The 12,868-nt window shown below is 36.4% G+C and overlaps 1 protein-coding gene across 1 annotated transcript in view; it reads left to right on the top strand.

Moving 5' to 3' along the window:
- XPR1 (xenotropic and polytropic retrovirus receptor 1) overlaps nucleotides 1-12,868 on the top strand; it is a 202,593-nt gene that overhangs the window by 131,140 nt on the left and 58,585 nt on the right. The window contains exons 4-6 of the mRNA XM_006048596.4: nucleotides 9,527-9,750; nucleotides 11,824-11,973; nucleotides 12,244-12,327. Coding sequence (XP_006048658.1) covers nucleotides 9,527-9,750; nucleotides 11,824-11,973; nucleotides 12,244-12,327 — 458 coding nt within the window. The remainder of the gene's footprint in view (nucleotides 1-9,526; nucleotides 9,751-11,823; nucleotides 11,974-12,243; nucleotides 12,328-12,868) is intronic.

Raw genomic sequence — 12,868 nt, 5'->3', positions numbered from 1 at the left:
TAATCCCTTCACCCTTGCTGCCTTATATTGATTGCTTGTCTGGCAAAACTCCAGCTGTAGAGTTTTACCAGCCTTTTACCTTCTTCATTCCTACCCCCAGGCTGCTTAGGACAGTTGGGGATTAAAAAAAACAAACAAACAAACAAAAAAACACCATATAGCAAAACAAATGTGAACCACTGTAAATTCATTATTGCATTCTTAACTATGTTCTCAAAGCTGCCTGTGAGTCCTACTCTGCCCTTTTCCATACTCCAGAGTGCTTTTCTAAATCCCATACCATTTTCTTGAATTATCTGACCCAACTATCCTTCCTATCATGTTCATTGTACATCCTTCTTTACAAATAAAAATAAAGACTTTCAGTTTCTATTGGTGTGTAATACTTATGCAGATCTATGCCACTCCCCCCCCCCCCAAATACCTATAGACATTCTTCAGTTCAGTTCAGTCGCTCAGTCGTATCCGACTCTGCGACCCCATGAGTCGCAGCACGCCAGGCCTCCCTGTCCATCACCATCTCCCAGAGTTCACTCAAACTCACGTCCATCGAGTCAGTGATGCCATTCAGCCATCTCATCCTCTGTCATTCCCTTTTCCTCCTGCTTCCAATCCCTCCCAGCATCAGAGTCTTTTCCAATGAGTCAACTCTTAGCATGAGGTGGCCAAAGTACTGGAGTTTCAGCTTTAGCATCATTCCTTCCAAAGAACACCAGGGCTGATCTCCTTTAGAATGGACTGGTTGGATCTCCTTGCAGTCCAAGGGACTCTCAAGAGTCTTCTCCAACACCACAGTTCAAAAGCATCAGTTCTTCAGCGCTCAGCTTTCTTCACAGTCCAACTCTCACATCCATACATGACCACTGGAAAAACCATAGCCTTGACTAGACAGACCTTTGTTGGCAAAGGAATGTCTCTGCTTTTCAGTATGCTATATAGGTTGGTCATAACTTCCTTCCAAGGAGTAAGTGTCTTTTAATTTCATGGGTGCAGTCACCATCTGCAGTGATTTTGGAGCCCAAGAAAATAAAGTCGGACACTGTTTCCACTGTTTCCCCATCTATTTCCCATGAAGTGATGGGACCAGATGCCATGATCTTCGTTTTCTGAATGTTGAGCTTTAAGCCAACGTTTTCACTCTCCTCTTTCACTTTCATCAAGAGGCTTTTTAGTTCCTCTTCACTTTCTGCCATTTACCCTTATTTATTTTCCTCCAATATTTGTAGAAAAGATATATCTCCTCAGTCCATGGCAAATTCTATAACTAATGACTGAGTTTCAGCTCCTAGAGATCTTGTTCCAGAAATTATTTCCTCTAAGACTTATTGAATAAATAGTCTCCTTACCAAGTCACTCCTTTAAACAGAAAATAAATTTAAAAAGGAAGCAAATATCTAAACTCTGTGTTTTCCTTCTCATTTTTCATTTATGGCTAAATTTCTTCCTAGGCAGAGGGAGCAGTTTATGCAAAGGCATGGAGCTGTGAAAGGGCATAGCATATATACATGTACTTTTCACTTTGTTACAAGTATGTAGAAGGTAGAGACAAAACAGAAATACTATTTGACACCATGCAAATGCATAGCTTTTCAACAAGGGTTAAAAATGTACAGCAGAAATTACAGTGTTCAAAGAAATTAGACTTCCTAATTTCTACAATTAGGAAGTAAGAGGATAAAGAGGAATCAGGATATAGACAGATGAGAGGGCAGCCATATAATGTAGTAGAGTGAGGAAAATGGAGACTAAAAGAGGAAGGTATTTACAAAGAAAAGAATGTTTAGACTAAGAAAAGTCCATTGGATATGATCTAAGGTTGTAAATGAGAAACATACAAAGTTAAGTTCATTAGCATTTTTCTTTTACTAAAATTTTTCTGGGCAGGCTCTCTGAACCCAACTCTAATTAAGTATAAATTAGATTACAAAAAATAAGGTAATGTTTTTTGATTTCTAAAGAAAATTAAATGTCTGCTCTTAGCAATAGTTACATACTTAATATATTTTGAGTTACAATAAAAAATGCATACAAGGCTTCCCTGGTTGCTTGCTAGTAAAGAATCCACCTGCCAATACAGGAGACATGAGTTTGATCCTTGATCTGGGAAGATCCCACATTTCACAGAGCAGCTAAGCCCATGTACCCCAACTTTTGAGCCTGTGCTCTAGAGTCTGGGAGCCACAATTATTGACCCCATGTGCCCTAGAGGCCATGCTTCACAACGCGAGAAGCCCACACACCACAACTAGAGAGTAGCCCCTGTGTGCCACAACTAGAGAAAAGCTTGCACAGCAACAAAGACCCAACACAGCCAAAGATAAATTAATACAGTTATTTTTTAATACATATAAATTATGACCTCATCATTCAAACAGATGTGTGTGTTTTATGTATGTTTACAAACATCTATGTGTGTGTGTATGTACAATATATTTGATTAAAAATATTCTCATGAAACAATACTTATTCTTTAAAGTATAAAGAATATAATCTTTATTCTTTATTCGATTTTTTAAATGCTGATTTATTATACACTAAATTGCTTTCATGATCGTGTATTGGGTTACAACCCTCAGTTTGAAAAATGATATCCTAGACTTGGTTACTTTTCAAAGATAATTTTAGGCTTTCTACTATTAAAAATTTGGGAGCTATGATTTAATAACTTCCTATCTCTGTGTGTATTGGCAGAGCCATTGAAGCATGTCTCTTGATGTCATTAAGCAGTAGGTACAAATTGATAGTCTTCAGACTGACTTTTTGCCAGGTCAAGAAGTAATGGGTAATATGAAGACATGACTGACAGAAATAGAATTTGGCACGTATCCTAGATGGTATCATTTTTCTCCTCATTTAGCCACCTTCCTCGTGGCAGATTGTCTTGTAGACTGCAAACCTCAGATATTAGGGCACATGAAAAACTGTAAATGATACAGGGATGAGTTTATCTTTTAAACCCTACCGCTACCCAGTCACATCTCAAAAGTTATTTAATGGTCAGTTAAAAATGGTTATTTTTAAAGTGAGATCTAGCGTTGATTGAGGGCTTCCCAGGTGGTTCAGTGGTAGAAATCTGCCTGCCAAGACAGGAACCCCAGGAGATGGGGGTTTGATCCCTGGGTCGGGAGTAATGCCTGGAGGAGGAAATGGCAACCCACTCCAGTATTCTTGCCAGGATCATCCCATGGGCAGAGGAGCCTGGTGGGGTCACATGGGGTCACAAAGAGTTGGACACCACTGAGCACAGCATTGGCTGAAACCTTGAAGTACCCCCAAAATGCTATAAAAGTCAAACCAATGAAACAGTACGAATACTACTAAAATATAGATGCTTATTTTCATACCAAGTCTATCACCTACAAATCGTTTTTTGGATTTTTGAACTTTATTATTTTTTTTAAAGATATATGTAACCTTCCTACGCATCTACATATATACCTGTAAAATGAGCAAAGTGATTCTCAGCCCTCTAGGGTTTCACATGTAAACAGTCAGAAACTGTTCTCAATATTTCAGAAAACCTAATGTAAGTTTTTTATTTATTTCATATTTTTAGCCAATAAGATAGAAGTGTTTTTTAGAGTTACAGATTAAATCTTCAATATTTGAAGACCATGGGAAGAGAGGGAAATTTTTTAAAGGTGTCCTTTTGATGATAACATTTTTTCTTATCCCTGACCTAGAAGTCTTCCAGTTGTTTTCTCTTGCTGAAAATGGTATCAGTCAATACAAACTCATGGTTGTATTGCTAGAAACTTTTTTTTTTTAATGACGGCCAGTACTGTTCTTTTCCATTGGGAGTACAAGTTACTTCATGTCACAAATTTCTCTTTTCTTGAACCAATTTGCTTTCTCCCTCCATTCAAAATACTTGGCTTCTAAGGAGTATTTTTGTGTGCCTACATTTGAAAGAATCTTAGACTGTATCTGTTGCTTTCAATATTCCACAATTAAAACAGGGAAGTCCTTTTAATTGGTTGGAATAATTTATTTTATTTTTTAAGTGTTCACAGCAGCTTTATTTATCTTAGGTCAAACTAGAAACAACCAGATATTAATCAGCAGGTAAATGGTTGAACATATAGTTTATCCTTACAATGGAATACTTCTCAGCAGCAAAAAGCAACACGTTACTAGAACATACAATAATATGGAGGCTCTTAAAAATGTTCACAGATTTAGAGAATGCTCTGTTTAAAATCAGTAACCAACAAGGACCTTCTGTATAGCACAGGAAACTCTGCTCAACGCTGTATGACAGTCTGGATGGGAGGGGAACTTGGGAGAGAATGGATAATGTACATGTATGACTGAGTCCCTTCCCCATTCACCTGCAACTACCACAACATTGTTTGCTAATCGACTGCACCCCAGTACAAAACAAAAAGCCCCCAAATAAATGTTCTGCGGAGCAAAAGAAGCCAAACACCAAAGACTATACATTATATAATTTGACTTACATTAAGTTCTAGAAAAGACAGTGCCTACCTTTAGGCATATAATGGCAGAAAATAAGGAGTTTCCTAGTTGGGATGGGGGTGGGGTGGTCAGTAATTGAAACCACATGCATATGAAGAAACTTTCTGGCATGAAATATTCTATTTCTTGACTATAGTGGTGATGAGTCAGAACTCATCAAGCCATATACTTAATACATGTGCATTTAATTCTATTTAAGTTAGACCTCAAAAGAGTTTATTTTTTGGTGCACTGGGACGACCCAGAGGGAGAGTATGGGGAGGGAGGAGGGAGGAGGGTTCAGGATGGGGAGCACAGGTATACCTGTGGCGGATTCATTTCGATGTTTGGCAAAACTAATACAATATTGTAAAGCTTAAAAATAAAATAAAATTAAAAAAAAGTTTATTTTTTAATTTGAGTGATAGTCAATTAGTATTAAGTGTCCAATTATATACATATGCCCACAAATCATCAGTCAAGGGCAGGAATTACTCTGCTGTGGAAGTAATTGATTTACATTATCAAAAGGATATAGGGCTGCTCATGCATGTGAGGACAGAGATACAACCCAAACTAACCTTTTCTTTCTCTTTTCTTCTTTTCTTTCCTCTTCCTTCCCTCCTTGCTTTTCTTTTTGTTTCTTTCTAAGACTGAAAGCATGGGGAATGCCCAGTCATGGGTAAAATAGTTTCAGGATTGAATCTTCACGAAAAAGCAGACTATCATCTAAAATAGTGTTCTTTTAAACAGTTGTAGCTTGCAACCCAATAACTGGTGACCACTGTGGGGTCATCACAAGCACTTTTTTAAAAATATGAATAGGATTATAGATTGAGGGCAAGAGGAGAAGGGGCAGCAGAGGATGAGATGGCTAGATAACATCACTGACTCAGTGGACATGAGTTTAAGCAAACTCTGGGAGATAGTGAACGACAGGGAGGCCTGGCATGCTGCAGGTGATGAGGTTGCAAAGAATTGGACATGACTTAGTGATTGAAGAACAGCAAGAGAATATAGTAGAATAGAAAATATCAGAGTACATCTAATATATTTCTTTACTAACTTTATCTTTTAAACGTTATGATGCTTGTTATTATAGAGTTTTCAAAGTACTATGGAAACAAACATGAAGATGCATAAATGGAAACATTTAAATTTGGTCTTTGAAAATGGGTGGGCATTTGCCAAATCCTTTGGGCGAAGTGTGTTTGGGAATGGCTTTGTGAGAAGAACTGGAGTACAGTGTTCTAAGAAAAGGGAAAAACCTATCCAGATTCATAATGCATTAAAGTCCATAACATATTTGGGGGTAAGGAGGATAACAGATAGTCAGCTGAGGCTGGAGTTGTAAGAAAATTAGTGCTATTGACTAGAGAGAAAAGAATGGAAGAATAGGATATTATTTTCACACATAGAGGTTTTAGTATATGAGGTTGTAAGAATTTCAGGTTGTAAGAATTCCACATAAAAGCAGTGCAGTAATTGCATGTAATGTAACAAGATTACTTGAATCATCTGTAATGGGCCAACAGTCTCATAAACTTACTTTGTATCTCAGGTAACAGTGAAATCCATAAATTGAATCTGCAAGATGATAATATTGAAAGACAAACAAATAATAAAAGTGTTCTAAGACATTTATTTTATTTAATCAAGAATTATTCTTCAATTGCATAACAACATAATAGCTTTGCTATTTTGAAGATGCCTTATATTTCTAAAACAACTTTTCTAAAAGTAAAAAATATGTATACAAATCTCATTAAAACTAAAATAGATCTTGATAACCTTTTTTTAGTTCTTTGAGGGGATTCAGGCACTTTGAAAGTTCTTGAATGGTTATTGGAAATTGTTATCAAATATTTTATTATATGAGAGGTTATGGAATAAACATAATAGTAATCTGTTCTTATTCAGAGTGTGACTTGGTTCACTGGCATGAATAGAAATTGGAATTTATTGTCAAAATAGACAATTTTCATCAGTATTTATAAAATTGCTTAGGAATATCCACTTTTAGTTTTTATAACTACTGATAAACCAAATATATCTTATATGCATATGGAATACTTTTTTGTAGATTCTGTGCTATTCCATTGGGGTAGCTCAGCTGTAAAGAATCTACCTACAATGCAGGAGACCCCGGTTCAATTCCTGGGTTGGGAAGATCTCCTGGAGAAGGAATAAGCTACCTACTCTAGTGTTCTTGGGCTTCCCTGGTGGCTCATATGGTAAAGAATCCACTTGTAATCCACCTAGGTTCGATCCCTGGGTTGGGAAGATCCCCTGGAGAAGGGAACAGCTACCCACTCTGGAATTCTGGCCTGGAGAATTCCATGGACAGAGGAGCTTGGCAGGCTTACAGTCCATTGGATAGCAGAGAGTTGGCCATGACTGAGCGACTTTCACACTTTGAAGCTTTTTGAAGGTCTGACTCTAGAAAACGGTGGTATCATTACAAAATAGACTTGGACACTTGGTGTCAAAAAAGCAGTGTTTCTCATCCTTTTGAAACCTGTGCTTCTTTGGATAAGTTTAGCGCTCTCACACCGTAACTGTAGTGATGTTGACTTTTCTTCAAATTCCAGATGCTTTACCCTCCGCACTCCCACGTAGGGATTCTCCCTCATACACTCTTCTAGACAGTCTTGTCCTTGCGAAAGAGAATCACTAGTTTAAAGAAAGTAACAAAATAACCCTTGAAGTTTTTATTTTTCCTTATGTTTGTGTAGGAACTTGAATTAGTAGAGAGAACTTTTTTCCTACATATCCATTCATTCATGCAACAAACATGGATTGAGCCTACGTTTGCAAAGATGAAGATGATAGTCCACACAAAACTTGTATGTGAATCTTAACAGCAGCATAATTTATGTAGTAAAAAGACTTAAAGTGAAGTCACTCAGTCGTGTCCGACTCTGCGACGCCATGGACTGTAGCCTACCAGGCTCCTCTGTCCATGGGATTTTCCAGGCAAGAATACTGGAGTGGGTTGCCATTTCCTTCTCCAGGAGAGCTTCCCGACCCAGGGATTGAACCTGGGTCTCCTGCATTGTAGGCAGATGCTTTACCGTCTAAGCCACTAAGGAAGACCTAAAAAGACTTAAAAACAATCCAAATGTCCATGAACTGATGAATATTTAAAGAAAATGTGGTATATCCATACAGTGAAATAGTTTAGCAATGAAAGGATACATAGAATATGAAAATTTTCAGATGCAAAATAAAACATATACTTAATATGGCTATAGACATAAAAGAGTGTATCAAAACCATGTGCAGAGTAGGAACTATCAAAATTGACTTTTAAAAATGATCAATTAGAAATTTTTAAATGATAATAAAATTGCTTACACTATGAATTGGGTAGACTTTAAGAGAGAATTTGTAAACTGGAAGATAGAGCTGAAGTAGTTACTCAGAATGCAACACAAAGAGATAGAGAGGACTATTCAAGACATGTAAAAGACAGAACAAGAAGGTCAAGAAGTGGTAGTTGATATCGATGATTTTCTTTTTCCACTACCCATTCCATATTTCCTTTGCCCTCAGCCAGTGTCTTAGCTGGTGAGGGTTCTTTACCGGGTGGGATAAACCAGACTTTAATTCTTAAAGGGGCTGAATCCTCAGTAATTTTGGATTGCTTTAGTTTTCAGAAACTTTTATTATTGATCATAAAGTCCTAGGATGTGTTCCAGAGAGTCTCCTGGGTTGCAGACACAATCCTCCTTGTTACTGTTGTGCTACCTCTTCCCCTTGGTAGTCAGAAACACTTTTTAACCAGTAAACACCTTTGCCTTCTGGTTCGGTGGTATCATGATCCCAAAATGGCCAGATGGAAGTCTCACCTTCCAGTTCAACAGAACCATTATTGTGCTCCTGTGAAAGAAGACTTTCCTTTTGAGAACTAAGCAATAGGCAGAACTCAAGTTGCAGGTTGGGAAGCAAAAATTCAGTTCAGTTCAGTCCCTCATCAAGAGGCTCTTTAGTTCTTTTTTGCTTTCTTCTGTAAGGGTGGTATCATCTGTGTATCTGAGGTTATTGATATTTCATGTAATAGAGAAAGGAGCTACTCCTACTTCCACCTGCTGATTCCTAGATTATGTTTTGGTTGCCTTTCTTTCTGACTTACTTCACTTGCTATAATAATCTCTCAGTTCATTCATGTTGTTGCAAATGTCAATAATTCATTCTTTATGGCTGAACAATACTCCATTGAATCTATATACCATGTTTTTCTTACCATTCAACAGTTAGAGGACATTTGGGTTGTTTCTGCTTTTTGATTATTATGAATACCAGTTTGTGTATACGTACAAGTTTTTGTGTGCATGTATATTTTCAGTTTTCCTAGGTATATACTAGGAGTGAAATTGCTGGATCTTAAGATAACTCTGTGTTTTAACTTTTTGACCCCCTTGGACTGCAAGGAGATCCAACCAGTCCATTCTAAAGGAGATCAGTCCTGGGTGTTCATTGGAAGGACTGATGCTAAAGCTGAAACTCCAATACTTAGGCCACCTCATGCAAAGAATTGACTCATTGGAAAAGACCCTGATGCTGGGAGGGATTGGGCGCAGGAGGAGAAGAGGACGACAGAGGATGAGATGGCTGGATGGCATCACCGACTTGATGGACATGAGTTTGAGTGAACTCTGGGAGTTGGTGATGGACAGGGAGGTCTGGCGTGCTGCGATTCATGGGGTCGCAAAGAGTCGGACATGACTGAGCGACTGAATTGAACTGAAACTGTTTTCCAGATTACAAAGCAGCTTGTACCATTTTGTAGTCGCACTCTTACCAGCTCTTAAATCTGTGTCATCAATCTTTATCTGTATAAAGAAAGAGTACACTTGAGGTTTTGCAGGGGGTGAAGTGTGGGCTAGAATGAAAGGAGGCTATTACACTAAAATATGTTTTTCCTATCTCTTTCTAAATATTACAATGCAGTATTTTTTCTCTAGAAATTTTAGGGTAACTAATTAGTAAAAATTCAGAAGTCAGTGAGAACTTTTATGAGTTTTTTTATCTTGATAATCTGACAGTTCTGTTTTATTCCTTATAGAAAAGCTCGCAGAGGCTCAGCGCAGGTTTGCTACCCTTCAGAATGAGCTTCAATCATCACTGGACGCGCAGAAAGAAAGCACTGGTGTCACCACGCTGCGACAACGCAGAAAGCCAGTCTTCCACCTGTCCCATGAGGAACGTGTCCAACATAGGAATATTAAAGACCTTAAACTGGCCTTCAGCGAGTTCTACCTCAGTCTTATCCTGCTGCAGAACTATCAGGTACTTCAGTTCTTACCATGGAGGATAGAACCTTTAAATGATTGAGAAATTATAATCAACAGAATTACCTTGAGCTATACTAATGTGTCAGTCCAAAAAGGGAAATTCTTAGCATGTTATTCTTTCAATTCTTATTGGAATTTCATTTATTCTTAAAATCAGATATCAAAGATGATAAAATAATGTTAACAAGGCTTAGGTTTTTGAAGATCATTTTTCCCACACCTTCTTATACAGTATGCAGGAGTAACCCTTGACTCAGAGTAATAGTCTGCTACCTATTTTTAGAAGCATCTCTAAGTAGTGTAAGAAATAACATATATCTACCCAATCACTGCTAGCTACATAAGAACATTTATACCCCTGCCTATAGCAAAATTTCCACAAAAGCAACTGGACAGTTAACTTTCCTGCAACTAACACAAATAATGTAAAATATACTGAGTTTTCAACTTGCCACTAAGAGCCCTTTCAGTTTTATTATCTGCAATATGACTATTAAAAAAAAAAACTTGCAAAAGAAATTTTTAAAACCCAGTCTAAAAAGTTGAGCTACTGTGTATACTAACTTATAGAAATGCATGGCATTTATTCATTTGTAATTCTTTATAAATTTGTTCATATAGTTAAATCTGTAAAGAACATATTGAAAAACAGATTATTTGTTCAATAATGAATATTTAAATAGGCAAAAGCATCTCCCAGATCTTTAAAGATACCTTATGTACTGTTGTATTTCCATTTTATTCTTGTCACTATTACTTCTAATCTAGTCAAGATCATCACTATATAAAAACTGGAGATTATATAATAAAAATATTACCATGGATAAATATTGGAATTTTAAAATAAAATGTAATTATAGTGTCATGTCTGCAGTAATGTTAAGTCCTTAATGCCTGTATTTATTTCCATCTTTTCCTTTCATAATTCTACTTTCTTTAACATTTCATATTTTATTAATTATGCTTACTGTTAATGAAGAAGTACTCTTACTAAATTTTATTTTATTAATTTTGCCATAAGTTTTTGTTTTGGGCCGTTATTAAAGCTTCTGGAAAAATAATTGTTTATAAAAGTTCTTATCTATCTTTTATCTTTTGAGACTATCTATACTGTAAGAATACATTTATTTTGCAAACGAGGAGAAAGGAAAATGTATTGTAACCAGTCTTCAAATCATGGGGTATCCTCCCCAAGGGGAGTTTAAAATGATCTGCTAAAGCATGAAAAACAAGTATTAACAAACCAGCAAGCATGCAAAACCTAATTTAGAGTGACTGCTCTGTTGTTTTTTTTTTACTGATGGTGATATATGATGAGGAAATTTGGGAGATCTGTTTTAAAGAAACTTGCAAATCCACGATTTTGTGCTTTTTTGTCTGTTGATCAAAGAACAATAGAATTTGAGAATATAGAAAAGTATAGTATTTTAATGTTGTTGAAATGGAGGAAAAGTACAAGTTCCTACCCATTATCAGCAAAACCCTATAAATATGATCACTTCTTTTCCACTGGCTCTTTGCACACCCATCCCCAAACAGAATGTATGACAACAAAATAAAAGTTAAGTAGATGATAGTCCATTTTCCATGCTTGTTTGTACATGTTTGCAGAGTAGGGGGGAGATGAATAGCTATACCAGTCCTTTAAAAAGCAAAGAACTAATAAATGTATTCAGTTCATGATATATCCAGAATATTTTCTGAATATATTCTTTTGATCAAAGAAGCAAAATAATATAAATTAGCTATTTTGAAAAGAGTTGTATATAGGAAAATGGAGATGAAAATATTTTGAATTTAGGACTTCCATTAATTTACATGAAATAAAAATAATAGGATTCATAATCTGGAGTTTCTTTGTATTACTAATAGCATACTACCTTGAAATGAATAAATGAAATGAGAAAGAAGAGTCTTATCTTTTTATAATAAATACTTTTATAAAAGCACTGCCATTTCTCTTGGTGCTCAGTCTTCATTCATCTCAATCAGTGCAAAGTGCTTATTGTTTTTCATTTTCTCTTATAGTGGCAGAAATTATAGTAGTGTTTCTTTTTTCTTTCTGTAGAATCTGAATTTTACAGGGTTCCGAAAAATCCTTAAAAAGCATGACAAGATCCTGGAAACATCTCGTGGAGCAGATTGGAGAGTGGCTCATGTAGAAGTAGCCCCATTTTATACATGCAAGAAAATCAACCAGCTCATCTCTGAAACTGAGGTACAGTCATCTCACTTATATACCCATATTTTTAGTAACATTAAAGTCTTATTTTAAATGAAGTAATTCCTCATTTTTATTCTCCTTTTGTTGTTAGTTGCTTTAAATACATATATTCTTACTCATTATTTTTCCTTTCACTTTATTCAGTATATATTCACCAAGAGTATATCAGAATACCATATATATTAATATAAATGGTTCAGAATTATTTATGCATTACTCAAGTTTAGTATAACCTACATAAATATTTAACAATGTGTCTTTTAGGCTGTAGTGACCAATGAACTTGAAGATGGTGACAGACAAAAAGCTATGAAGCGTTTACGTGTTCCCCCTTTGGGAGCTGCTCAGGTTAGTATTTGTTTACAGTTGTTCAGTTGGTTCATGTAACCTATTTAATAATCAACACAGTCTGTTAGGGGGCTTCCCAGGTGGCGCTAGTGATAAAGAATCCACTTACCAATCCAGGAGAAGCAAGAGATCAGGGTTCACTCCTTGGGTCAGGAAGATCCCCTGGAGTAGGAGATGACAACCCACTACAGTATTCTTGCCTGGAAAATTCTATGGACAGATGAGCCTGGTGGACTAGGGTCCATGGGGCTCCAAAGAGTTGGACCTGACTGAGCAAGCGTGCGTGCGCACACACACACTCACAGTCTGTTAGGTGATAAAATATACTGGTTTCATTACTTTAAAAAATGTTTCACCCAAAGTTTGTGAGTACTTATTACTACTGTTTTTCTCATTTAAAAAAATCAGATGCCAGATCTCACTTCATAATAAATTGCAATGGCTTCTGACCTTTCTCTTCTTCCCCTGTACTACTGCTCTTGTTTATTCTCACATGCTAACTTCATCTGAGCAAATAATTAAGATGAGATATTTATTCGAT

The sequence above is a fragment of the Bubalus bubalis genome, chromosome 5, assembly GCF_019923935.1.
Source record: "Bubalus bubalis isolate 160015118507 breed Murrah chromosome 5, NDDB_SH_1, whole genome shotgun sequence".
Classification (NCBI taxonomy): Eukaryota; Metazoa; Chordata; class Mammalia; order Artiodactyla; family Bovidae; genus Bubalus; species Bubalus bubalis.
The sequence above is the reverse complement of the archived record's forward strand: the minus strand, read 5'-3'. Positions and strand labels throughout refer to the sequence as shown.